Raw genomic sequence first — 27457 nt, forward strand, 5'->3', positions numbered from 1 at the left:
GCTCCACTAATGCATTTCTATTTTTGAATTATGGACCATAGACCAAATATAAATGAGAGATGCCTCAAACAGGCACAGTTTGGAATTTGCTGTCATTCCTGAGCTACATAATCCTTCTGGGGATAATACCTTGATATATTCTTTGAGTAGTTAAAAATATATAGCTATCATTAGAGGCAGAGTTGACAGTTTTGCTGTTCATGAAATAGCTCTTTCTAATGACAAAATTAGTTGCTCCTCTATTTCTAAAATTTCATTGACAATGGAATAAATTTCACTGAAAAACGTTAAGAAATTATGTGTGACAACATATCAATATATGCATTTGATCATGAAGCCTGTTTCCTTCTAGTCTTCCTTGCATTGGAACCATTTTTGTTCCTACAAAACAGATGTTGAAGCATTCCTCACAAACAGGCATGGTTATTTGAGCTTGTACACTTTTGACTGGGTTAGAGTCAAATTTCTTCACAGTAATTTGCATGCTGCTTTTTTTTTTGATTTGTGCTGAAAATGGTGTTGACAACATACCAGTGTTTTAGTTATTGCTGAACAACACTTACACAGCACCAGGGCCACTTTTGCATCTCTCACCATCCCACCAATGTTTAGGCTGAGAGTGCACAGGAAGCTGGGAAGGGACACAGTCAGGACAGCTAACCCCAACAGACCAAAGGGATGTTCCACACCATGTGGCACCATGCTCTGCAATAAAAGCTGGAGGAAAGAACAGGGAAGGGCAGGGTGGTATATTTGGAGTTGTGGCACTGGTCTTCCCAGCTGGTCATGAGATGTGATGGAGTCCTGCTTTCCTGGAAATGGCTATGCCTGCCTGCTGTTGGGAAGCAGATAATGAATTCTTTCTTTTGCATTGCTTGCAGGTGAAGATTCTGCTTTACTTATTAAATTGTCTTTACCTCAAGCCGAGACCTTTTTCACTTTTATTCTTTCAGTTGTTTCACTTGTCCTACTGCAGGGGGGTGAGCAAGTGGTTGTGTGGTGCTGAGGCTGCCCATGGGAGTGAAACCACAACAGAGCTACAGCACTCAGCTGAACACATCTCCTGTCTCTGACCACTGCATTTTTTCTTATAACTGAGTTTCTGCTTAGATTAGGTCTCTTCAAGCAATTTATTAAAAATAGATTTCTGCATGAATTTGGGTATTACATGTGTACTTTAATATAAAAAAGCAGGATGAAATTTTGAAACTGGTATTCACTGCCTTATTCATAAATAGCCTCACAAACAAGGAGCTTGCCTCTTGTGCAGTATAATATTAAATCAGAATGTGGAAAAAAGAATGAGTGGCACAATCAATGTGAGCAGAATAATTTGGAAACATTACAGGGTCTTTTTATGCATGTTTACCAAATTTCTGTATAAATAAGTAATACAATTGGAGTGCTGAGTAATTTCAGGAGATTAGTGATAAATGGGCACAAGTTGATTATTCAAGATAAAGCTGAGGGTCATTATCCTCAGCTGGTCATTAATCCCCATGAAATGACTGGTATTGAGATAGTAATTACTACTATAATGAAAATAGGGGAAAAGAAGCAGCATGATATTATTCTTACGAAGCTGTCAGTTTCTAAAGAATTCATGTTTCTCTCATCACCCAATCAAGTTGCTTGAATTATTTTTAACTCTTTTTACAGTTTATTTGTCCTACTACAATTTTTGTGTCATCACCTCACTTAAGGTTTGTTTTCCCATCTTATATTCTTGGAATTTTAGAAGGGCATAGCAAGGGGCAACAGTGATGTAAGATAAAGACAATGCATATAAATTCCCCTAAGCCAGAAAATAAATACAACATATTTTCAGGATTTTCTCTATAAAGCGTGTTCTACAGTGAGGTAGAAGATTACATTATGATATCTAGATGATTATTCTGCATTTAATAGTGCTTTTAGCCATAGCACACATCCCAATTCTTTGTTCTAAACCTGGATCCATCTTGTAAGCTTACAGTATATCAAATGGATAATGTCAATGTCAACTGGGTCAGAAAACATGAAGAAATTTGGCCCTAAAATGAAAAACATCTTTAAACATTTGCAATTTCACAAATCAAGCTCATGGTGTTTTGATGTACCTTCTAAGATCTTTTGAGCCCTTGAAGTTCTTTTCCTTCTCATTTCTACTGGAAAAGGTAGAAACATATTATGGGTAGAAACATATTATGAGCTGAAGGGAAGGCAATTTGTTTCCTGCAAGAAGCACTGTCATTCTGTTTCCACTGGGAAAGACCCACACATGCTGCATTATTACAACTTATAAAATGAAAAACCTAGTCTAAAGTGAAAGCTTTTAACATAACATAAGAAGGTTAAAAATAGTATTGCCTTATATGTTGCTAAAGCAAATGGGATACAGACATTCATTACTGTAAGTACTTTTTTCTAAAGCTCTTCCGTGAGCACTTTTCTAAGAAGGGGATGGCAGGAAAGCCACAGGATGGATTCAGGTTCTGCTGGAAAATTTGCAGTTGCTTCTGAAATGTCTCACTGTATGTAAAAGAGAGAAGGCAGAGCCAGGCTCAAAACAGCTTTAGGCAAGAATGGCTGATGAGATGTTGCTGTGAGGGCTTGCAAACCAATTACTGTGGGATGGAATAAAACCAGGTAATGGTGGACACCGATAAGTGACTTGCAGTGCAGCTCAGGAAACGGATTTGTTCTTCTAGCTTGTTTATGTTTGGAGAGTTTGAGGTGAAACCTAATGATTCGTGTCTGCTAGCCAAATGAATCATTCAATACTGGACAGCTATTGAAGCTGGACTCTGGCTATCTGGGGAGAGTATGAGCAGCAAAAAAAAAAAAAAAAAAAAAAAAAAAAAAAAAAAAAAAAAAAATTGCTTAAGTTCTTTAAGCTCTGAATGGCACTGAGCAGAACATAGTTCAGAAAACATGGCAAGTTTGACAGCCAAGGCTAAAGTATGGTCTGTCCATTTTCTGGAGGAAAACATGTAAGTTATTTGGGAGTAGAACCTTAGAACCTTGTCTGGGAAACAACGTAACAGTGACAGGGGAACCAAACATAATTATGCGTCACAGCAAATAACAATATTCAAACTGGGTTTGCATGGACAGGTTTTGGTAGTGGAGGGCTTACAGGAGTGGCTTACAGGAGAAGCTGCTGGAAGCTTCTTCCATGTCTGACAGAGCCAATGCCTGCCAGCTCCAGGACTGCTGTTGGCCAAGGCTAAGCCCATCAGAGATGGTGATAATGCCTCTGTGATAACAGATTTAAAAAGAAATCATTGTTCAGATTTAATTGTGCTCACAGAAGAGCAGAGTGAGAGGAATATGTGAGAATGACTCTGCAGATACCAAGGCCAGTGGAGAAGGATGGCAGAAGCTGTTCCAGGCACTGGAGCTGAAGTTCCCCTGCAGCCTGTGGTGCAGCCCATGGTGAGGCAGCTGTGCCCTGCAGCCCAGGGAGATCAGTGGAAGTGCAGAGATCCCCCTGCAGCCCATGGGGGAGACCCACACTGGAGAGGTGAATGCCTGAGAGGAGGCTGTGAACCCATGGGAAGCCTGTGCTGTAACAGGCTCCTGGCAGGGATCTGAAGACCCATGGAGAGAGGAGCCAACACTGGAGCAGGTTTCCTGGAAGGACGTGTGATCCTGTGGAGGAGCCACACTGGAGCAAGCTATCCTTGAAGGACTGCATCCCACAGAAAAGTGATCCACATTGGGGCAGTTTGTGAAGAACTGTAACCCATGGGAAGCACTCAGATTGGAGAGGTTTGTGGAGAACTGTCTCCTGTGGGAGCAACCCCACAGTGGAGCAGGGGAAGGACTCCTCTCCCTGAACAGCAACAGGAACAACCTGTGATGAACTGACTGTAACCCCCATTCCCTGTCTGTCTGCACCACTTTGGGGGAGGAGGTAAAGCCCAGGAAGGAGAGAGGGGAGTAGGGGAGGTATTTTTAAGATTTGTTTTGCTTGTTATTATCCTGCTCTGATTCTAATCGGTAATAAATTCAGCTAATATCCCCAAGTCGAGTCTGTTCTGCCTGTGACAGGAATTGGTGAGTGATGTCTTTCTCTGTCCTTATCTCAATTCATGAATCTTTTGTTATATTTTCTCTCCCCTGCCCAGTTGTAGAGGGGAATGACAGAGCAACTGTGGTGGGTACTTGGCATCCAGCCACAGTCAATCCACTACAAAAAGCACAGTGAAAAACCAAGTTGCTGGTGACAGACCAACAACAGTGTTGCACGACAACTGTCTGGTATCTGCCAGCTAAAGCCAGGACATGCTGTAGTGACACACATGCAGTGGAGTCAGGCAAAATCTGCAATAGCTCTCATATGCACACTGTTAACAAATCTAAGCAATTTTTAAAAACCCCAACAAAATCTAGAGAACATACATCTCAGCTTCTAAGGAGAATCACATCTGTGAGGAGATTTCACTCCATTCCTCCAAAATTCACTAGAAAATCAATTTTGTCTTTGCTAAGAATCCCATGAAGAAAACACAGATCAGCACTGATTGTGGATAACATACTACAGGTGCTGCTAAAGAGATTGTGTCACTCAGGGGAAACAAAATGTGCTTTCCAATTTTCCTGTGCTCCTGTGAAAATCAAAGACATAGCACATTCACCAGTGTAATTAAGGATGAATATCCCTGGCCTTCTCCAGACTTTACAGACGTGTTGAAATGCACTGCTTGCTCTTTCACCCGCTTCCTTCTGCAGGATCAAGGACGATTCCTTATATTACACTGTCATCCCATGTAGCTAAGAAAGATAAGTTTTTATGCCTCCCTTAAAATAACATTTTTAAAGATTTAGAATCTTAAGTTAGTTTTCTGCAGAACAACTACTCTCGAAGGAATTCCAGCAGAGCAGAAAAAAAGTTCTGAATAAATCAGGAAAAAAAGACAGTTAATTATTTCAGTGCTGTTTTCCCATGCGCATTTCTGTGGTACTCATATGTTGAAAGTACCAGCGTATGTGCCCGCAATCTTGAAGTATGCTCTACATTTCAGCAATTACATTTACATCAATAGGACACAAGGGAATGAAGTTGTGCTAAAGGAAGTTCAGATTGGCCATGAGGAAAAGGTTCGTCACTGGAACTGTCTCCCCAGGCAAGTGACCACAGCACCAAGACTGTCTGAGCTCAAGGAGTATCTGGACGATGCTCTTGGTCATATGGTTTATTTTTAGGAAGTCCTGTGTGGAGCAGGAGATGGGCTCCATCCATACATGTTCTTTCAAAATGAGATACACTATGATTCTGATTTCCTTTAATAGATACCTTCCCATAATAGTTCTTGTAAAAAAAACACTGAAGTCCATATTCAGCATATTCACCTCCTTCATTACACTTAATAAAATAAGGCACTTTTTACTAGTCTATAAAACTACAACACATTTGTATGTTTATAATAGGGTTATATGATTACAATTGATAAACCTTGACTTCTTTTTTTTGTGTGTGTGTTGTGCAATACTTTGTCTACAGCATCAAATCCTGGGAGCTTGTAATTAGGGCAAAAATTTCAAAATACTTGAAAACATTTATAAAGAAGTTTGTTAGGCCTCATGGATGAAAAAGTAATCTGTAAATATAATTCAAGTACACCCTGAAGGTTTAAAGATTGAACCATTATTTTATTTTGGGAGTGTTGAATCATGATTTTCAATACTTTGAGCTGGCAGCTGCAAGACACTTGGAAGCTGAAATACCAATTTAATGAGTAGCCTATAGAAAAAATCAGACTACCATCAGAAATTTTTCAGGCTTGAATCATATCAAAAACTTTGCAGAGATAAAAAATAACTGAAAAATACTGCTGAGGCACCAGAAACCAAAAATTCTTAAAACCCCTTAATACTTATAATAGGGAGGGCAAGGGGTGGGGAGGGTTTATGTTTGCTTGCTTGTTTTAGGAACCCTAACTGCAGTCTCCCAGACTTTAAAATGGTGATTAATGTAGAGACAAGAATAGACTCACTTGATTGAAGAGTTTTTTTTGCATTAAAGAATATTTGAGATAATATATAATAGGATATCAGGTGAAAAATATGAGAAATTATATAGTTAATATCTTTTCATTTTTGTGTCAAATTTTCCCTGCAGGAAAGATATACCATCTTGAGGACAAAGCATTTGCCGAGTTTCAAAGACCACCACATTTTTTTTCATCCCCTGCACTTTTGTTCTAGTAAACACTTATACTGGCTTTTGCACTGTACTCAAATATTTTGCTAAATATATCAGCTTTATCCTTTAAACCCTGTAATGACAAAGTGTTTAAATTAAATATACTTCTATGTAATTAACCTTTTGTTCAGATATGAGTTTATGTGGGAAAACAATGTGAGGAAATTGCTGCCACACTTGTACGACTCTTTCATCTGAATGAAGAAAACAGATGTGACAAAAAAAGCTGTTTAGATTAGCTAATATGTCCCACATACATTTCTTCCAGTCCATGCATCCATGCATTATAATAAACCACATACTGCACTAAGTTTAAAGTGAATTGGACTCACATAAGCAGGAAGACGATACATTTGGGTTTAGTGCATCATAATTAACCTTTCCTATTTAAATTAGGAAATAGACTAGACTGACCTATTAGAAGAGAAACTGTAATAACCACTTTCCTCTAGAAGCTCTTCAATTAGAATCTACAACATAAAAGAATTAATTTCAATGAATTATGTTCATTAAGACTAATAAATGAATACATATAGGCAAATATACAGCTTACCTGCAACTGCTCATATGTCATCCCTTCTGTCATGCCAGAAGTGCCAAGAATGCCTTAAAGTAAAAGGCAATAAATGTTATACTACTGAATTTGGCATTTATGCTCCTTATCAGTTTCTTAGCAATTCCATGTCAAACATGACAACAAGACAGATGCTTCATGATCAGTAACCCCCACTGACCACAATGAGCCCCTGAAAAAGTGGGGTCATTTTATGGCATGATATGAACATTTGACACATACACATTATGGAAGTATCCTAACCAAAGAAAAATAATTTAAAGTCTTAATGTAACTCAGAAAGACTCATGAACTCAGAAATGCAACTTCCTTTTTTTTCCCCCACTTACAGTGGAAATTTACAGTGGAAAGGGCACACAGCCAGCAGCATTTTTTGAGGACAAAAGTATTGTCTGCAGGTTAAGAGATCCAAAAATTACAGATAATGAGCTTCTCAACAAATTGCATTATCGTCTCCAGGAAAAAAATAATGCTTATATTTAAAGTGATTGTTAGGGACTCATTTCCCACTCAAATATCACCCTTGACACCCAGTATTAATTTTGGTTTTTGAAATAAGCTGTGGAAGAGATATGCTATTTTCAACACAAAGGCCATCAAAACTAAATTTTCTTACTCTTCTTTCTGGCACCACAGATTTTAATCTTACCGTGTCCTCTAGTCCATGGATTGCAACACAGTTTTTTCTGTATTTAGAAGAATGTAAATGGCACAATTATCAAAATGCAGGCTGCACTTTTCCCTTATGTCCATTGCACAAAAAATCACACAATGAAAAAGTCTCTGAACCAGGCACCCCACCCTGGGTGATGCCACAGCTTCACCCAGGTTTGATTATACATGGTGTCTATGGTTTGTCTTGCTGAATATCACTAGTCCAAAGTAGAATTGACACATATATTGATATATTTTCTAAAGTATATATACATATATATGTGTGTGTGTGTATTTTTTCCTCTTCGAGTTTGTATGGCTTGATCTAGCTATGTAATTAAATCAACTCATTACAACTGTTTCAAACATGACAGAAGAACAACATAAGGGTTTTAAAAGAGTTGATATAAAAATCATACGCAAGGACAGGTAAATCCTAAGTATGATGTTTTCAGTTACAAACATTTCTATTAATTGTCATGGATGAGCCATAAATTATTTGCATCTTTGATATTTCACTATAATTTCAAAGTGGACTCTTCAATCAGCAGAAAGCTCCAGCAGTGCTGAACTGTATATCTTACCAGGAATTAAATAAAACAAAACCCAACCAATGAACAACCCCATCCCAAAGCAAACAAACAACCCCCCCCAGAAAATTTGTATGGACAACACAACTTTATTGTCTTTAAAGAATGATCTTGGAGTAGCAATTCTTTCTTCTTTGATACCATACACTTTAGTAGAAATACATATTACACTACAGAAGTTAATGATGCTTTGTTTACCTTTTCTGTCATCTGGAAGCAACATATTTCCACCTGAAGAAAAATGCACCCCATGGCAATCTGCTGTGCAGATATTGGGTTCAATCAATTAATGAGAACCTTGCAGCAGCTAGGGGAAGAAAAAGAGACCAAAAAAAAATAAAGACACCTGAAATATCCATCCTTCCCATTTGCCAAAACTTCAGACTTCTAGGAGGCAGCTTACCCTTTCCTATGTTTCCTAGTGCAATCAGAAGTCAAAGGAAATTTCAGTACTTTTTAGATTAATGAAAAAGTGGTGAACACAATTATGAGCATCCTACCGTTTTCTTTCCAGAAACACTGAACACTGCAAGCTGCACTTAGCATAAAGCACTGAATTCTTCAGATGATCTGAATAAAATGTCACAAACTATACATTTTGAGATAAACAGGAAAGTGTATTATCTTGAACCTGTGAGAGAAGAGCTGATGACTCTGGCTTTTAAAACTGTGGCTTCAAGTGAAATTGTTAGCCAAAATTCAAGTGGTAGAATTCCCATCAGAGGGAACCCAGCACTTTCGAAACCTGAAAGTCAGTTCAGCTACTTGACTATATGAGCAATGATACTGATATCAAATTTAAAAACATCTAGTTTTGAAAATATCCACTGGTAACAGCTGTGTCAGGATAACCTTTGTGTGCAGGAGAGAAATTTCAGTTATGCATTCCTGCATCATGGCAACACTTTTGAAGTTACAGAAACTGAAGAATCTCTGTTGTTGGAAGACTTTTACCCCATCGCTGATCAGTGGAGGAATCTTTTTTGGTAATTCTTATTAGGTTTCCTAATTTGACATAGTTAAAAAATCATTATTTAAAAATTTTATTTCCAGAAATTGTACAACTTTGTAACAAGATTTGCTGTAAGAGTTCAACCTAATTCTTTTCTCTGTTTATGTTCCTCCTATTACCTCCAAATTATATCCATGTCACCCAGTACATTTACAGTGTTGTTTTTGGTAAATTATGTAAGATTTATGCTTATCAATTTCCCATCCTTCTAACCGCAATCTTTTCTTTATTGCTTTCCATTAATATAATGTAACTATTTCCTTAAGGTAGAATGTCCAGAATCGCATTCAAGATTTCAAACATTTTCAATTTACTACCATTTACTTTTTAAATAGAGCTTTTTTTCCCCTTTTCTAAGGTTTAAATCCAGTAGTTTTGAAGCTAACACAATTTTACAGTTGATAATATTTACAAATAATTTCCTTTATTTCTGAAAAACTGAAAATTAGGGTAATTTTATAATAAACATTTTCTTTTTCTTACCATATTTTTAGGCATCCTTTTCTGAAAACATCAACTCAATACACAATGAGTAGGTATTTTTAAGATTTAATCTTATGGCTGAAATACAGGAATTTTTATGTAAATCCCAACTTGATTTACAGGACAGCATGAAACTGATAGCTCAGAAAGAAGCATCTTTAACTACCTTTCTAATCTACTACCCATGTGCCATCTTCCAGGAAGTTTTAGCACCTTGGATTAATTATTACAAAAGCAAAGCATTTGAGGTCTGTCTGTTTTGTAGCAGATGACAGAGCAGGTTCTATAATTCAGGGGAAGTAGTTGATAATCAAATTTAGTTACAGAGGAGAATTATGTGAATGATAACAAGTCACCTTAGTAATCAAATTTTAGGTACAATAATATATCTGATAACTGCTTTATCATCAATTCATAAATTCATAAATTCATAAATGAAATATCTTAGCTTCATATTCCCACAGTACAGAGATGCCAAGGAAGTTCAAATCCTTTGCTGACTACAGTCCTCTCAGGAGATTTTGAAGGAACATTTGGAAATTCTGATATTAGTCATTAGATCTTTCTCTGTTGGAGAGCATCCAGCATGTCACTGGAAAACATGCAAGCATGCTTCTTCAGTCAGGCCATTCTTACAAATCTGCAGTAGTTTTAAATTGATGACACTAGAATGTTGCTGACACACTGTGCAACAACAGGACAAGGCATGTTATATTCAAGGTACTCTGGGACACTGCTTTCTTAGGACTAATGGTTTGAGTAGGAGTACAATACAAAATATAAAAAATATTAAGGAACTCTTAACATATCAAGAAGAGCTTGCATAAATTAAGAGCTTACACAACCTGTAGTTGTATTGCCCTTCCTCTTATCTTTTTGAGCTCTGATGAGATGAGGTTTTGGTTTTGTGTATTAGGAGCCACCACGTCCTTTTTTACAGAAAGAGAAACTTGAAACCAATTTGCAGAAACTTCTTACTTAAGGAGACTCCATATTTGCCAAATATAGGATAGCTGTTTTTTGTCACCTCAGGGCTTTTGAGATTGATCAGCCAAATTTTTTTTTTTTTTTTTTTATCCCAAATATAAGATAGGATTAGAATATTCTAGTAATTTCCTTTTGAAAATGGACTCTTACACTTATATTTCTGTGATACTAATATCAATAGCATGATTGAATGGAAAGAGAGACAAACTTGACCACAAGTAGTAAATGGTGAACCACACCTTTTTGATTTCTGATTTCAGATTACAAGGATTTCTCTGCTAACTGAAGAGGGACTTTTTGAATCTCTTGATGATTCTCCTTTTTAAGTTGCATTGCAAAGCTGGAGGAACCTTCCTGAAATAAAGAACTACACATTCACCATTCAGTTACACCTGCCATAAAAATGACATATTCAGAAGTGCCATTATTGAGAAATATATCTACACTGATGCCTTAAGCTCTGTCCAGTCTCTATTTCAGGTCAGCCTTCCTAAGGCATAAACACTGCAAAAAGAAACATTAATATCTAATGGCATGGTGATAAACAACAGTATAAAACTTGATTTAATGGCATATTATAATAAAGCTCCTTCATTTGCCCATTCTGTTAGGTTTAGTTTACCATGTAACTCAGTTCCTCTGGTCTTTAAGGTCAACATCATTATTAGCCTAACACTGGTAATACCAGCTTTGCCTCCCTGACCAAAGTGCTGGTATTTGGGACACTTTTCTACAGATGAAGCACACAGAACATTACACGAGATTTCATATTGGCTATAATGAGTCATTCCATCTGAAATTAAGGGAATATCAAGAAGCTTAGACCTTCATTCAATGCGCATAGAATGGCTTCAATGGCCTCTTTTAAGGTCCTTTTGGATCTTAATACAATTCAGAGTATCCCTTTTGCTCTAAGCTTCCTGAGGGGGGTAATTTACCTTTCACTTGTCTATAAAACATAACTGATTTTATATACTTTTTCCTCCTGTGTCTTTTTAGTTGAAAAAGAACACATCTTTCATCTATATTTACAAAAAAACACAAAAATCCCACAAATCCTACTTTATTGTACTTAAAGTCTTCAATAGAGAGTTCAAAGGATGTATTTTCCTTTAAAATAATTTTTATGCTCCAACAGTAAATGTACACTTCCAGCTGTTGGTCACTGCAACAACACCAACCCAGTCTGACAACAATTATATGGTATGTTACTACCCTTTTGAATTTATCTTTTATGTTATTTCTTTATAGTTGCTTATACCTGTAGACACTGTTTGAAAAACTATGATTTTCTACCATTTAGTATATACTTTATAATAATTTCATTGATATAAATTCATGAAGTGCCATTCCACTGCATTCACAAAGCTTTTTCACTACTTAGGGAGGAGTTGACCACTAACAATTCACATTCAAACACTGACATAGTACACATTATAAAGACTTTTATCCCACCAGAACAAATTACTGCTCTTAGACAGCTATAAATCCAGAATGGTTTTATTGGCCTCACAGGAGTCCTGATCTGCTCTGACAAACCAGGGATCAAAGTCACATGCTAAGCACAAAAGACTTCTTCAGACAGCTCCTGGCATGCAATTTTATTTTTTTTTTTTAACATACAGATACTATTCTTTTTTTCATGCAGATAAGGCATCACACATATGCCTTAAGTCAGAAGTTGAATGTTCCTTAGCCTGTAAGAGAGTAAAAGAAATGATGCCTTAGGAAAGGCCGACAACATATTCTATGGATTACATACCACTGCAATCAATTGTGTGTAGTTAATGTACCATGGGGATACTGGGATATTCTGAAGCAGAAATGGTAAAGAACAAGTCCAGTGCTTGAGAAATTTGGGAGTTGCCTTGGGCGCTAGTGTTCAATTTTAGCTCTTGATTTAATGAAATCAATTGTCAGATCAGTAAAAAAGAAAAAAAGCCAAGGATTTGCATAATGATTTTTAAAAAGCTTTCTCTTACATTGTTTTCCAGAGATCACTCTGATTCTTGTTCCCATGGAAACAGGGAAGGCTGCTGGCAGCCAAGAACTAACAGGCAAGAACTCTTTCTTGCAAACTTCAGTTTAGAACTGTCAGCTGGAATATGTAACAGTTTGAGAAAACAGCTGTATATTATAAAAAATACTTAACCTTAGATTTGTAAGAACATAAAAAAGTGCAAGAGAGGCATATGGACCATAATAAACAAGTATAGGTATGGATTCTGGTTTCGCTGAAATCAGGAAAAGCTGTTGCTACTTCTTCAGTGGTCAATTCTGAGCCAGTTTTTTGAGTTGCTGTTGGTTCTAAGTTCTTGAGCATCCACATTACAGTAACTCATATTATTTAGTAAGCCACTTGAGAAAACCTTCTTCAACAGCGAGGATAGGCTCACTAATAAGCACCTTAGACATACTCTAAATGTACCATGTAAAAGCTGAACTGCCTCATTTCTGCTTAGAGGAGGATATAATTTCCAATTATTTTAAATAATATTTATTTCCTTAGTCTTTGGTAATTTAATTCTTGTATTACCTGTTTTGATAAGCTTGACAACTAAAGACAAAAAACAAAACAAAACAAAAACAAACAAACAAACAAACAAACAAACAAAAAAAAGACATGTAAAGCACACTCAAATTCAGTTATGTTATTCTGTTCTAAACAAAACCAAATAAATTTGGCAGATCAATCTCAAAAGCCCTGAGGTGATAAACATCACATCCCAAATATAAACACTTCATTTTGGAAAATAAAAAGCTGTCTATTTAAGAATAGGAAATTTTTCAAATAGCTGCATGGTAGCCATCTTTCTACAGAATAAAGAGGTTTCAATCACATTTTCAGGTGAGAGTTCAAGGCAGATTTTGTATCAGCTCAGCTCCAGTTTTGCTTTGGAATCAACATAATTTCAACTCTCTCTCACCATGAAATAGTTGAATTTAGTTTTAAAACAAGTCTTAAATTTGAAAAATATCTGACATAGTTAACATATTCAGGATTTCAACTATTGCACTAAAACTCCCAAGAGAGTATTACTATGTACTGATAATTAAAATATAACTTCAAAGTTATTTCGAAACTATTACTACAGGGAAAGCATTTTATTAACACTCCATGTCAGTATATGATATTGTCACCTTAAGTAATCATATTTCTGGTATGACAGAATGTTGTAAAAATACTTTACTGTACAATCCATTTTTCTGAGGCGAGCCACAGCTTTTTTTTTTTTTCATATGACTCAATTATTGCCATCCTCCACATACTAATATTCAAAGTCAGTCTTTATTTTAATGATATATTTTTAAAGCATCCTGCCATCTGCAAAAATGTCAAGTTCTGTTGTTTTTAAAGAACAGTAACTAAATTAGCAGCACTTTGCAGTAACATCATTTTGACAACAGCAAATGACTAAAAAGTACAGAATGTCAGAAGCAACAGTAATGCTTACTTGAGTGATGAAGATAATTTTGTGCAGCTGAATAAGAATCTGCTGAACAGGGTCACTGATATGACGCACCTTCCTTTCTGTTACAGCAATTCCTGCCAATGCTGTAGATGACAAGAGTAAAACCAGGAGGGCAGCTCATTTTGTTGCCTCAGTATATTAGTAGCACACAGTGTTTAAAACTTGTAGATGTAAATACCAAGTTGAAATGCTTGACTTGTTTTCCCAATAATGCTGGGAACGAAAAAAGGATGATCTAAAATTTTTAAAATTTAGACAATGTACATGACAACGTGTTTCAAAAGAAAATCCCTTTCTCTGAATCACTAAATTACTCCAAAAGAAAAGCAGTATTAATGTACATTAACAATTGTTAAAATTTTGTCACATTTATTCAAAAGGATAAATATATTATAAAGATAGTTTTTTCAACTGATTTTTTTTTACATAGACTAAAACAATATATTTTTTTATATATATTGATGTTATGAAATTTATTTTCATTCTACCTGGAGCATTATAATAATAAGTCTGACGTGGACAATTTCAATGAGGTAAATCTATTCTTTAGGATTTTTTATCTTGTGTATTAAAGTCATACACATTGTCAGGCCCAGAGGTTAAATAAAAGCTTATCAGCAGACTTCCACGATAAAACACTTGGTGTATCGCTAAAGAACATTAGCTCACAAAACAATCTTTCTAAGTTGACTATTAGACCTATAAGCTAAGCAAAGAGCTTTGGCTGAAGCAGTGAACTTCAGCTAGCAGTCCTGTACCTCTCTTAAATACAATTATCTCTAAACTACACCTCAGAGGCTAATTTAGATATTCTAACATTTGCTCTCACAGAAACACCCTGAAGATCTTTAAGTCTTATGTATAAATTTACAACCTCAGAAACTTTTCTTTTTTTTTTTTTTCCTAAGTGATCTTATGTCAAGATTAAAAATTCTACTGAGTGAGAGATGAAACCCAAATGCCAACATTAACTAGTCCTCAGCAGAACTATTACCACTTTTTTACTGATGAATTTCTGTGCTGGCTACTTTAAAAAGAGGAAAGACATTCACAAATATTAGTGTCTAAAGACCATCCAGATCTGAACTGTGCTCTCATAGAAATAAAGAGATACAGAAATCATCCTTCTCTACCACAGGGAGACACATTTCTAGTAGGATCAGGAAGAAAACAACATTGATATTGCTGGGGGTTGTTGTTGCACTGCCTTTTGGCAGATGTCTTGAGAAAGTCAAGTGAAATTCAGTTTGGCATATTTTCCCTAGGTCTTCTCTTAATAATCAGAAAGAGGAAAAGAAGCTTTGCATTTCCTTTGAGTCACTTAAATAAGAATGTAAGTTGATTCTTCTCAAGGTGACACTGGAAGTCATGCTATAATAATCTAAAATATATGCCACCAGAAGAACAATTTTGATTTAGCTCTTTTTGCTTCATTTTCACCTCTCTACCAACTGTTTCAATATGGCTATATTCAAGGCCCAAAAGAACCCAGTATGGTCTTGCCATTATAACCTTAAAATCTTCAGTTATGTTAAGACACTCATAAAACCTTTACTTCTTTGACATGTTCCCATTTTCACTGCTCCCTGTTCTTCGGTATTTGCCCCCTCTTTTCCTGTCAATGGCTTGTATTAAAAACCAAGAGTAAATAAACCAGAGCCTTTTTTTTTTGTAGGTCTTGATTTTTTCTCTGAATAGAAATATGCTTAGAATGATAACACCAAACAGCAATTACCAAGTAGGACATAATTTGGATTTCCCTGTTATTCAACTTATGGAGCTTTTTTCTCTTTTTTTTTCTCTTTTCTAGTATGACAGCAACGACACAACTTAAAAGTCTAGGAGGACCAGATTTAATGTCTACTTGTAGTATCTGTGTGCTTCAAAGACTTTAGGAGTTCCCATGAAGAACATACATTCCAGACCACTCCAAGTTCCTTGTAAGGGTTTATTTGTTGTTTTTTGTTTGGTTTTTTTTTTTAATCCAGAAGTGTAGGATTGTTTAAAACATGTGGGCACATGTGTGAATAGGCTGCTGAAGACTTGACCAAAGCTTTTAAGACTTTTATCCAAAAGGAAAACATCGCTGACAAAAGATAATTGATTTACTCAAATTACTCACAGATCTGAAAATATCAACAAAGCCTAAAGTATTTTTCCGTAGATCATTATAGCTCACTGACATTATGTTTAAACTGTGTTGTTATTATATGTCACCCTTTAGCAAACAGGACTAAAACTACAGAAGGTTGACACCAAATTTCGATTTGTACTGCATAATTCAAATTCTTAATACAGTTTTTATATTAAAAGCTGTAAAATAGAACTTGGTACAGACAACTTTTTTTGTGAAGATCAATATCTTAACTGATCAAAATATTTTTATTTCAAATATTATTTAATTCTGATAATATGCATTCTGAAATCACAGCTTAGCAACTTACGGCATATGAAGCTTCTCAGTAAAAGGAAAAGTACTTCAAATGGAAAACCTGTTTCATCAATCATGATGTGTAAATACATGATAATTTGCAAGGGCTGTATGAAATATTCATCTTACAGGAGAAATTTCCATTTCATTCAGCAGAAGTTTAGCTGGGATAATGACAATTAACATGAGATTTTACTGATTCACCATTGGAATTCATACTTTTAAGAAGCATTTTAATGATACTTCAGATATCATATCTGTATGTGAAATGTCATCTCTTTATCTAACATTTTAAAATACAATTATAAATTAAACCATGGTATTTCATATTGCAAAGAGCTACAAGTGGTAGACTATGGAACTGCCATCTCATCATGAACAAATACTCGATTTTCTTAGTGTAGAACCTGCAGATGAGTGAAGGTACTCTCAAAAGCAGATCAATAGGCATTAAAGAGGAAGAAATAAGAGAGGAAACACTCTCTAAGCAACAGAAGAATAATGTAATAACATTCAAAACTTTGAAAATTGTTAGGTTTAATTTAAGCTAAAGTTTGAATTTCTTGGAAGCACAAAATGATGGGATCGCAATCTTGATCCAGAATCAACGTAGTCTCTATCATTATTAAAAAAAGAAAAAAGTTTTAATTGTGCTTGGTATCAACAACTGTAGAGAAAATAGCAGTATTCCCTGACTCCTTCTCATGTTTCCTCTAAAGGAAATCTATCCAAATTCAATAGTTTACAACTGTGCATTTTTAAGTCACACAAAGGCTGGTTTAATCTGCATGTCCAAAATAGAATGACTTCTACTAAATAAAACATTCTTTCCTTGGTCAGTACTAGTAAAGTGGGGGAAAAAATTGGTATTACGTCACCAGGATATCAATATCTCAATGTCAGAAATACAGATCTATGTGTTTCAATTCTAGATCTTTCTCTAAACTCTAGGCAAATACTTTCCCAACCTGAAGATTTCACTAACTGAAATAAGCAATAACAAATGGGTACAAACACCCGGGAACTGAAAGAACAAAGATGATGTCCTGATGGATGGCAGCCTGGACAGCCCAAGTAGGGCAAGAATTTGTATCTATCTTTCTGGCAGTAGGGAAAACTATAGTTTCAAGGAGTAGTTACAACTTAAGACAAGGAAATAGTTTTGCTAATGATTATGTGAGGGGCAGAGATTTGTATAATAGTGAATTTCTGCAAGGAGAAAGAAAATGTGCTTTCTTCAATTCTAAAGCATGGGGAAGCTGCCATTACTGACTGCAACAGGACTAAAGGCTAGGAAGTGATAAATGGGAGACTGGATGGTGTTATGCTAAGAACCATTCTGAAAGCAAAAATAAAACACTGCATTTGAATCAAACAGGGTCTGATGAGAAACACAGGAAAAGAATCAATGTTATCATTATAAATACTTACCTAGCTAAGTTAAAGGTAAAACGAAAAAATTGTTCAGGAGGCAGATGCAGCCAAGAGTGATTTCAAGAGTTTTTTCCAGATATGAAAGAAAAGCAGAAATGAAAAAACAATTAACAGGATTTCTGAATAAGGATGGTGCCAAAAAGATCAGAAAAATTAATGATCAAGAATGTGTTTGATGCATTACTGAAGAAATAGAAGAAAAAGGAAGACCAGTTATTGGTCCAACATTTAATCAGCAATAAAACTGAGTGTAAACATTGAAATAATTTATTGCATACTGCCAAAAAATGTGTGGAAGGAAAGCTAATGTTTGATGACATCTATTATTTATGCACTTGGAAAGTATTGCCTTAAAGCAAATATTAGTCTTAAGTGTTTGTCTTAAATCATTCCTGTAAAACCATTCTTTTGATGGTAATTTGGATGGTAATTTGATATCACCCTGGTATCTCATTTTGATCAAGTGCATGTTTAATGAAAAGATTACTCTGTAAACTGAAAATCTGAGTAGCAAGATTAGGATAGTCTTACAATTTTCCTATACAACTAATGTATTTTAATAAAAGGCCTGCATCTTTGTTTACATGATTTTTTTTTTTTTAGTAGCATCACAAACATTATCACTAAACAAGAACAGAGGCATCTAGTCACTCAAACAGCAGGAAAATAATAACAACAAAAAAAAAAGGTTTAGTGTCAAACTAACTAGTTTTCCCACTGTTGGTCTTGTTACAGCAGTTACATTAGTCCTAGAGCAACTGTAGAGAAAACATATTTCTGAGTCTTACATATTTTCATGTTCAAACATACTTTCGTGTTGAACTCTGAAATATTTTTCCTACTTTTCAGAGATCTTCTGAATTTAAAAAAAAATCTGAAGGAGGCTTTCATCTGTCAAACTGAATTCACTTTAAAACTTTAAAAGAAATTATACATCTTTAGGCCAAGTTTGTCTCCCTAAAAAGGAGACATAGAGACTGAGAGGGAATGAAAGAAAAAGAAACAACATTTTAATCCTTGATGATGCTTTATTTAGTGAAAGAGATATCAAAATTCTGTGGTAGCTAGCAGGAAAGACTATTTGATTAGAGCAGCTGAATTACATAATAGCAAATAAACTAAGCCCTCGCAGAAGCAGAAGTTCTTCAATTAACTTTGTTAATGAGACAGAAAAATAGAAAATAGAGTGCCCACTACCTAGAAAATGAAGGAAATGAAAAATATTATTGTGCCTATTCAAGGAACAGATATTTTACCTGCTTCAAATGCAGACACAATAACAAATACAAAAGTAGAAGCTCTGAGTGAACGTGAGTCATGTTGCTTGGGGTAAGGACTTTGAGTTACAAACTCAGACACTCTGTCACAACGAATACCATAATATGTTATGTGAATATATGCAAGAAAATTTGTAACAAAAGCCACTTGGCTAGAAAGATAAGTGTGAACACAGCTGTTTGCTAGAATTTTATGAAAAACAACCCTCCTTTTCAAGTATTCATATACAAAATTGGGTTTGAAATACTATATCCTTTGGCTGTTTCACATAAATGGTCTCTTATCAGTAAAGGGCTCATACCCAAATTTGCTTGATCGGTTTCATGACTCACTACATTTGACTTGCTAATCTGCAGTCCTATGAGTGTATTTACAAATGCACAATATTTCACACCAAAGAGTCTGTCTCACCACTCACTGTACACAGCAGAGATGCAATATTTTCTGATTCATATGCTAAAATTAGGAAAATACTTATTAATGCTAAAAAACAAAATCCCAAAGAAGATGAACATCACTAAACAATAGTAAACACCCTTCAGGCCTATTTTTATTGCTTATTATTATGCTAGAGACCCACTGAGCAGCTAGATCTGAGAGAGTAATCTCATTATGTAACTCACTATGAAAACACAGGAAAATTATTTGCTTAATAACTAAACACAAGGAGACTCAAACATATAAAAATCAATGTAACAAACACATGTGTACCCACACACTCAAGGAACACTAATGACTTTATCCATAATCCCTAGTCTTCTGTGTATGAGTTATGCTAATCATACACAGCCAGTCAAGGAGTAAGAAACAGCACAGATGTGTAGGCAAGTTAACTCACAGAAGTCATGGAGCACACAGTATATCCTGATGTTCAGCTCAGGATTACCTGGACCATATTTCCTTTTACCACGGCTACTCCTTTGACAAGGATAGGAAGAGCAAGGCAGTATGTTTTGTTCAGTCTGCCTTACAAGAGGGCATTTTTCAGTTCAAGATGATCTCAGGGAAAATGAAATCCAAACCATCCATCTCTTTCCTGTTTTGTGCCCACTCTTGTTAGAATGGGAAAGACACACAAAAGCCAAAGTTTTACATTCTCATCAGTCTCCCTGTTCTGAATAGCTCTATGCAGATTTCTTGAGGACATTTGAAAAAATATCAAATGAGGCATAAATAATTTCTCTGACTGCTAATTTGGTCTTTAGCAGGTGATATAATTAGAGCAGCTTCTAACTTCTTAATGTGCATCAACATTGGTAAAAATCATACAAATACATTTTAATATGAAGTTTAGTGTTCTGCTCTTGCAGGCACCTAAAGAGGCAATTGCAAGGAAAGAGCTGGTAAAATGATATGAGATCAGAAAAACCTGAGAAGATAGTAACTTTTGCTTAGGCTTTAACTTTCACTTCAACAGTATCTAAAAAAAACAAAACCTCTGAAAATCTTTCCAAGTTTGATCAGACTGGTAGGAAAATGGAATCAAGAATTTGTATTAGTGGAGACCTTCAGTACATCTCCTTGAATGAAATGGAACAAAAGGAAGTGGTTTTTTGAATGACAGCTCAACAATCTTTTCAGGAGAAAGGTGAAATTACCTTTATCTATACAAAATACTCTTAGTAAGCTGCCCTTCAAATCACTGTACACTGGAATGGACAAGTTAATTAGGCTGTTTTGCAGAGCAAACAACTAAGTTTTTTTCTTGCTAGCAGTGATTCCATGTACAGAAACAGAAGTTGACATAAACATACTTTAAACTTAACTCAGGCATCATATGGGAAAACCAGGCTGATGTCCTCAACTAAATCCCACTAGCCTGAGGTCTCAAGAGAAATCTGAAACTTAGACAAATCTGGAAAAGCAAGCCTACAAAACACTAAGGTCTCCAAAGTTCTTCACAGGCAGTCCATTGCAAAGTGATAGGTTTCTTGGTGCAACGATAATTTTCAAGAAATTCCCTAAACTTTCTCTTCACAATCTGAAACCAGAAAACCATATATAGCAGATGTCAGACAATCTTATTCCAAAAATTACTCAACCACCTAGTCATCTTATTTAAAGAAGAAATATCTTCTCAAGTCACCAAATCCATCAAATACAACTGATCTAAATAATAACTAAAAAAAATTAAAAAAGAAAAAAAAAAATTCTGTGGTTACATCTCTGTAACCACACAACTTTCAAGATATAAGGTACCTGCCTGCAATGTATCCCAAATTACAGGCTCCAGAAAACCAATGACATTACTGAATGAGGGTTTATTTCATAATGTGCTTTTTGTTATCCTCAAAAGTAGTTAAATTTGCAGCTAAGTGATGACCTAAAGTCATGACCTAAGTGATGAGCCAAATCACTTGCTACATAGAATATGCAGAGTTCCTATGTAGAGAGTATCTTAGTTCTAGAAATCCCCAATTATTCAAGTGGATACAAGCATTATCTGCACAAGACTCAAGTCTAGGCACTGTGTAAACCAGTTACATTTCTAGAAAAAAAAACATAGGAGACCCTTTTAGAGTTACATCACTAGAATATTGTTCAGGCAGATCTGTGTTGTCTTCCTCTGGTAACTTTGGTACTTTGAATGGTAACTTTGAATACTATTGAGTTGCAGAAATTCAGGAAAGGAATCCTGAATATCAGTGTCTTTGCTCATTGGTCACAAGATACATAAGTGCAGAGATTCCTCCAAATAGTGGAAACATAAATGATATTATGAGGTAGGAGAAAAACTTTTAAACAAGATACAGAGCACAACAGGGTTGTGTTTTGAGACTACTTAATCTCTTGAAAAGGCTGAGCAATTCTGAAAAGGATGCTACCTCTATATTGGGAGGAAGGTTAGAAGTACATAAAGCCCTTAGACCAGGGTTTTCTAATAGCATGTTTTATACAGAATTGTCTTTCAGTGTATTTAGGACACTGTCCTGGTTGTGATGTAAATGAACATGATTAAGGGAAACAAAAAATATTGTCCAAAAGAGCCTTCCAGATAGAAAGTAAATTTTTCAACTCCCACCCAACTGACACAGCAGCTCTACTGGACTACTATGCATTAAGACATATCATGTATTTTCCTGCTATTTGGTTTTACCAAGAGAAGTGAAGGTATGGTTACACTGTAAACCAAATGCAAGTAAAACTCCCTTTATATGACTAAGCTAAGGTAAAGTTGGGAACCTTGTAATTTTAAACTAAGAAAAAAAGAGCAACTAATAAACTGTTACCATTCTATCATTCTTCACAGCTTTTTGACTCAGTATGTCCCTATACTCTGCCAGTCTTTATAATTTGAAATTATAATAACTTCAGGAAAAGAAAAATGCATCTGTCACTGCTGCCTCTATGATTCTGAAATGTGCAGAATCTTGTTCCTGTAGGATTAATCATTTCAAGTACAAGGAGCAACTATTCCAGAATCTGCAAACCCGGCACAATCTTGGCAATGTTGGGAGTTGTTAAAGGAGCTGGTCTTGTAGAAATACATTGTCTATACATTCTATACTAAGAAGAATAATCCTTTTCTTAAAGCATAATTGAAAAACACTGATTATGCAAAGTATTAAAAATATTATGACAATATTGGACTATAAAAAAGCTTACCCCTAGTACACTGACAAATCCATACCAGCTTCTGTGCTACTGAACAGCTCACCATATCACACCTTTTTGCAAAATACCACCCTAGTTTTAAATTAGAATGATCACGTTTTCTCTGAGAACGATGTGATGACAGCACAATTAGACAAATTCTTTCATGATCCTCATAAATATACCTGAAACTAAAACTCTCATCTTTGCGTTAGCAGTTTCCAAGTTAGCTAGAACAAAGTTGGTCACATTTTCCCCTGCAATGGTGACATGCTTGACAAAACTATGGCTAATAATTCAAACTCTGTTAGCCACTTATTTTTGATTAATGTAGCACATCTCAAGCAACACCCAATTATTCTGAATTTATAATTATTTTTTAAAGCTATCTTTACCCCTGAAAAATAGAAACATTTGCCAGCATTAATTACAACTGATCTATAACAATGACTTCAACATGAAGTAGAAACTGCAGCTGATCTAAGAATGTAAGACTGTAGAGTTATTTTTCTGAGAAACCAATCCTGAAGTATCTAGATAATAATTAGACTCTATGCCAGGAGAAAAATGGATAACGACTTCTAGAAATGGTGATTAAAATTACTGGAACTGAGAGGAAATTCTCAATCATTCCACTTAAAATATTTAATTAAAACAGTGGCGATATGGCACAGAAATATTCAAATATTAGGAAAAGTTGATATTTTGTTAATGTCTAAATATTAACAAAGAAAAATTAACTACAAGGAAATCACTACCGCAAATGCTTTGGGTGTGGCAAGTTACAAACTAAACAAAGGCTTCAAATTTCTGTGCACAGTACTGAACTAGCCCACAAAGAATGACTTTCCTATGAGACACATAATATGTTATTCTTCAGTATGAACACAAAATAGAACTTTATCCCTGGAAGCTTTTTCTCAAGGGCTTCATTGTATGCAGCCCCTCCCCACAGTTATTCAAGGCTTCCTTGTATCCTGCAGCCTTCTGTTACACTCTTAGCACAAGAAAGTGACCACAAAAAAGTGCTTTTTAAATTTATTATTTTTTAAGAAAACTTTGACAATAATTTCAGGGTTGGCTAGCTACAGGTCCTCCAGCCTTCAAAATGGCAGGCTATCCAGTTACAATTAGCAAATCATTTAAATGGATTTTAAGTAGAATTACCAAATCTTTTTTTTTTTCCCTGCGCTAATGGCTAGAGATTTCAATAAAAATAGATCATATTTCTTCAGTACCTGGGCTAACATATTAAATAAAATCCAGCTACCAAATAGGACTACAAACAAATAAAGTTACTCTAGATTTTTTGAAGTCTGGGACATTTGCAGCAATAATGTTTTCTAATCTTCAGACAGCTACATTCCCTTTACTTTTTAAAAGTACATCTAAATCAACCACATATTTTATGAATGAGAATCTTAAATTTTGCTTAACTCTAACACCCATGGATTTTTTTCCTAGTATAAAGTGCACTTTGATTTTCTCTAATCAGGATCCCATTGCATTTAATAGGTAGGTCATGTAGCTCACAATCTAGCAAACAAACTTAGAGCTAGGGTTTTTTGAAATTGGAAATATAATCCCTAAAACTGTTAAGATAACACCCAGCACAGCTGGTGCTTTCCAATTTGATTGCCATAAATAACTAAAGGCAGAATTAATGCTGTGCTTTGTCATATATTTCTGTCCTAATTAAAATCTACACATTTCTTCAGTTCCATTCAGTCAATTCTTCCAGACAGCTAAAGCTTGCCTCTTTCAACTTTCTTTTTCACACTCTTCCATCTGTTTCTTATCAATATTAGTCATCTTATGTTTAAATTTAAAACCACCTTCTTTCTCAAGGAGCCCAATAACATTTCAGTTTTCATAGCTGCTGCTGCAAAATATGGGGACAAGCTACACAAAGTCCTGGTGATACTAAAGGTATTAAACTGGACATGGCTGTCGCAGAGACACAGTTATTTTCTTTACTTAGGTAACAACAGATTGTGAAGTTGTAACAAATAATGTAATACTCTCATATACTGGACTAAAGAATTGCTTTGCTGTTAGAAAGTAGTGTACACACTTCATTCTTGAAGAATCTTACCAATAGCAGACTCTCTCAAATTACTTGAACTGGAGCTGCTTGAAATTGTCCACTATGTCTATGTCATTGTCTAATTCAGAGAAAATACCTGCAGGCAAAAATGAAAACAAAGAAGATTTTAGCCCACCTTGGACCAGCATGATAGCACCTGATGCTTCTTTTGCTAATGCTCACCTTTCTCCATAGTCCTATCATCTTCTAGCAGGATTGCTTCATATGTTCTTTCCTCATCTTTTCCATGTGCAGACCAACAACTGTCAACTGAAAGTATTTTCTGAAAATTCACATTTGCAACTGGCTGCTCCACTGCTGCTATTATGCAGACTCAACTTATCATTTTTCTGACAAGAAAGAACAAAAAGGCAATGTTAGATATTGCCCCTTTCCAACATTCACCAGAAAAGCCAAAAATCGAAGTGTCACTTGTGCATACACACATAAAACTAGACTTAGCTGTTAGTCCAGATCTGCACAGTACCTGGTTCAGTTACTGATTCTAAATTTAGAACAAGACTTTCAAACTCTTAAACTAAAAAATTATTTCTATCAAGACTTTGTTCTTGATGATAGTCTTTTCACAACAAGCACTGAAAGTGAGGAAAATGAAACAAATGACAGAGAAGAAGTGAATACTGAACGAAGGAAAAATAACAGTTTGGACAAAGGTAGTAGGTTCCCAGGGACAAGCACTGGTAGATTTGCCCTCTTCCATCTTAGATACCAAACAGCAGTCCAGTTCTGGACAATGCAAAACCTGTGTAACAGTCAAGATAGTAGTAAAATATGAAGTGAACTTGGTCAATGTTGTCGTGGTCTGACACTGGCCCAATGCCAGGCACCCACCACAATCACTCGCTCACCTTCCCCTGACACAGCTGGGCAAAGGAAGGAAAAGGAAAAAAAAGTTAACAAAGGCTTCATGAGTGCGATAATGACCAAGAAAAATATTTCAAGGGCAAAACAGGCTCAACTTTAGTTGCAAAGTGAAATTTATTTCAGGATCAGAGGAGGATAATGAGAGGTACAATAAGCCCCTAAAAAATGTTTTCCCCCTAGCCCCTTCCTTCTTCCCACTAACAGCACAGGGATATGGGGCATGGGAGTTTTGGTCAGTTCATCACTGAGATTTTCTTCTGCTCCTCCAGCAGAGGAATCCTTCTCCTGTGAGACCATGGGGTCCCTCCCATGGAAGACAGTTCTCCATGAACATCTCTGATGTGGGTCCACTCTCACGAGCAGCAGCCAAACCGCACCTGCTGCAGCGTGACTATGTCCCACAGGCAGACAGTCCTCCCAAAACTGCTGCGATGTGGATCTCTCTTGCCATGGGGTGCAGTCCTCCAAGGACAGGCTGTTCCAGCCTGGAAGCAAGGGCCCTCTCTCTCCACCAGGTCTCCCCCTGAATCACAGCCTCCTCCAGGCATCCATCCACTTCCCCATGAGGGCTCTGCATCCCCCATGGATCCCCAGGGGCTATGGATGGATCTCTGCATCTCCCAAGTGTTGTGGTGTGCATTTTAGGGTTTTCTAAAGTTCTGTATGTTTTGTTATTAGTTTCGTAATGATTTACCCCTACACCCCCCATTCCCAGTTCTCTGTAGCCTTTACCTGATAACAGATCTTGTCACACTGCCACCACACCCTGAAGCCTGAGATTTCTGGTGGAGCTTCAGGGTGACTCAGCCAGGCATCAAGTTCCCCACTCCCCTTTCTGTCCATAGATGGCCCTGCCAAATGCCCCCTGTTCTTGGTCACTCCCCCCGATCCCCAGGATTGGTTCTGGGTATCTCCTTGCCCAGGAGACACCCCTGGTACTTAATGGGCAACCTGAGCCCCAGAGAGCTCACTCCTCACGTGGGCTTTGGGGTAGAATAAACCTACCTACTTCCCACGTGAGAGTCCTCCTTCTTCCATGCTGTAACCACGTTTCTGTCTGGGGTTCAGACCTACCAAATCTCCATCATATAGTAGTCAGAGAGCAAGCTAGCTGGTAAAGCAGCTCAGAAGCCATTATACCCATGGATCCCCATGGGCTGTGGGTGAATATCTGCATCCCCTGTGGATCCCCATGGGCTGCAGGGGCACAGCTGCTTCACCATGGTCTCACTACAGCCTGCAGAGGAATCTCAGCTCCAGGGCCTGGACCACCTCCTGCCCCTCCTTCTGCACTGACCTTGGTGTCTCCATGTTGTTTCTCTCACATGTTCTCACCTCCTCCTCTTCTCTGACTAGAAGCAAAACCCATGATTCTGTTTGATTTTCTTCTTAAATATGTCATCACAGAGGAGTCACCAGTCTCTCTCATTGGCCCAGTTTTGGCCAGCAGCATGTCCACCTTCAGAGCCATCAGGGATTGGCTCTGCTGGACATGGTGGAAGCTTCCAGCAGCTTCTCACTGGAGTCACCTCTGTGGCCCCCCACTACCAAAGGCCAGGCTGTGCCAAACCAATAGTGATGTGATGGCAGAGACACACTGAGACTGAAATGACCAAATGCTACTGGAATTATCAAAGCAGAGCTAAGAAAATCAAAACACGAAATACAAATTCTTTGCTTGTAACATTTAGGTGCTGTATCTTGTTTGTAGCACAGGGTTATTTAATGCATATAAAATTCTGCCTCTGTCTATGTTTATTGTTTTTCTGGAATGAATAGAAATTCC

The 27457-nt window shown here is 36.4% G+C and overlaps 1 protein-coding gene across 1 annotated transcript in view; it reads right to left on the reverse strand.

Moving 5' to 3' along the window:
• Positions 1-3114: 3114 nt before the first annotated feature.
• Positions 3115-27457, reverse strand: part of NEK10 (NIMA related kinase 10) — a gene marked incomplete at both ends in the record, with an annotated part of 78365 nt that continues 54022 nt past the window's right edge. The window contains 12 exon segments of the mRNA XM_083879037.1: positions 3115-3238; positions 6605-6660; positions 6744-6796; positions 8207-8294; positions 8298-8315; positions 10730-10768; positions 10772-10840; positions 13946-14046; positions 24796-24835; positions 24837-24883; positions 24970-25058; positions 25060-25136. Of these exon segments, the coding sequence (XP_083735163.1) occupies positions 3115-3238; positions 6605-6660; positions 6744-6796; positions 8207-8294; positions 8298-8315; positions 10730-10768; positions 10772-10840; positions 13946-14046; positions 24796-24835; positions 24837-24883; positions 24970-25058; positions 25060-25136 (801 nt within the window).

Source organism: Zosterops lateralis (assembly GCF_965231275.1).
Source record: "Zosterops lateralis genome assembly, chromosome: 1".
Taxonomy (NCBI): Eukaryota; Metazoa; Chordata; class Aves; order Passeriformes; family Zosteropidae; genus Zosterops; species Zosterops lateralis.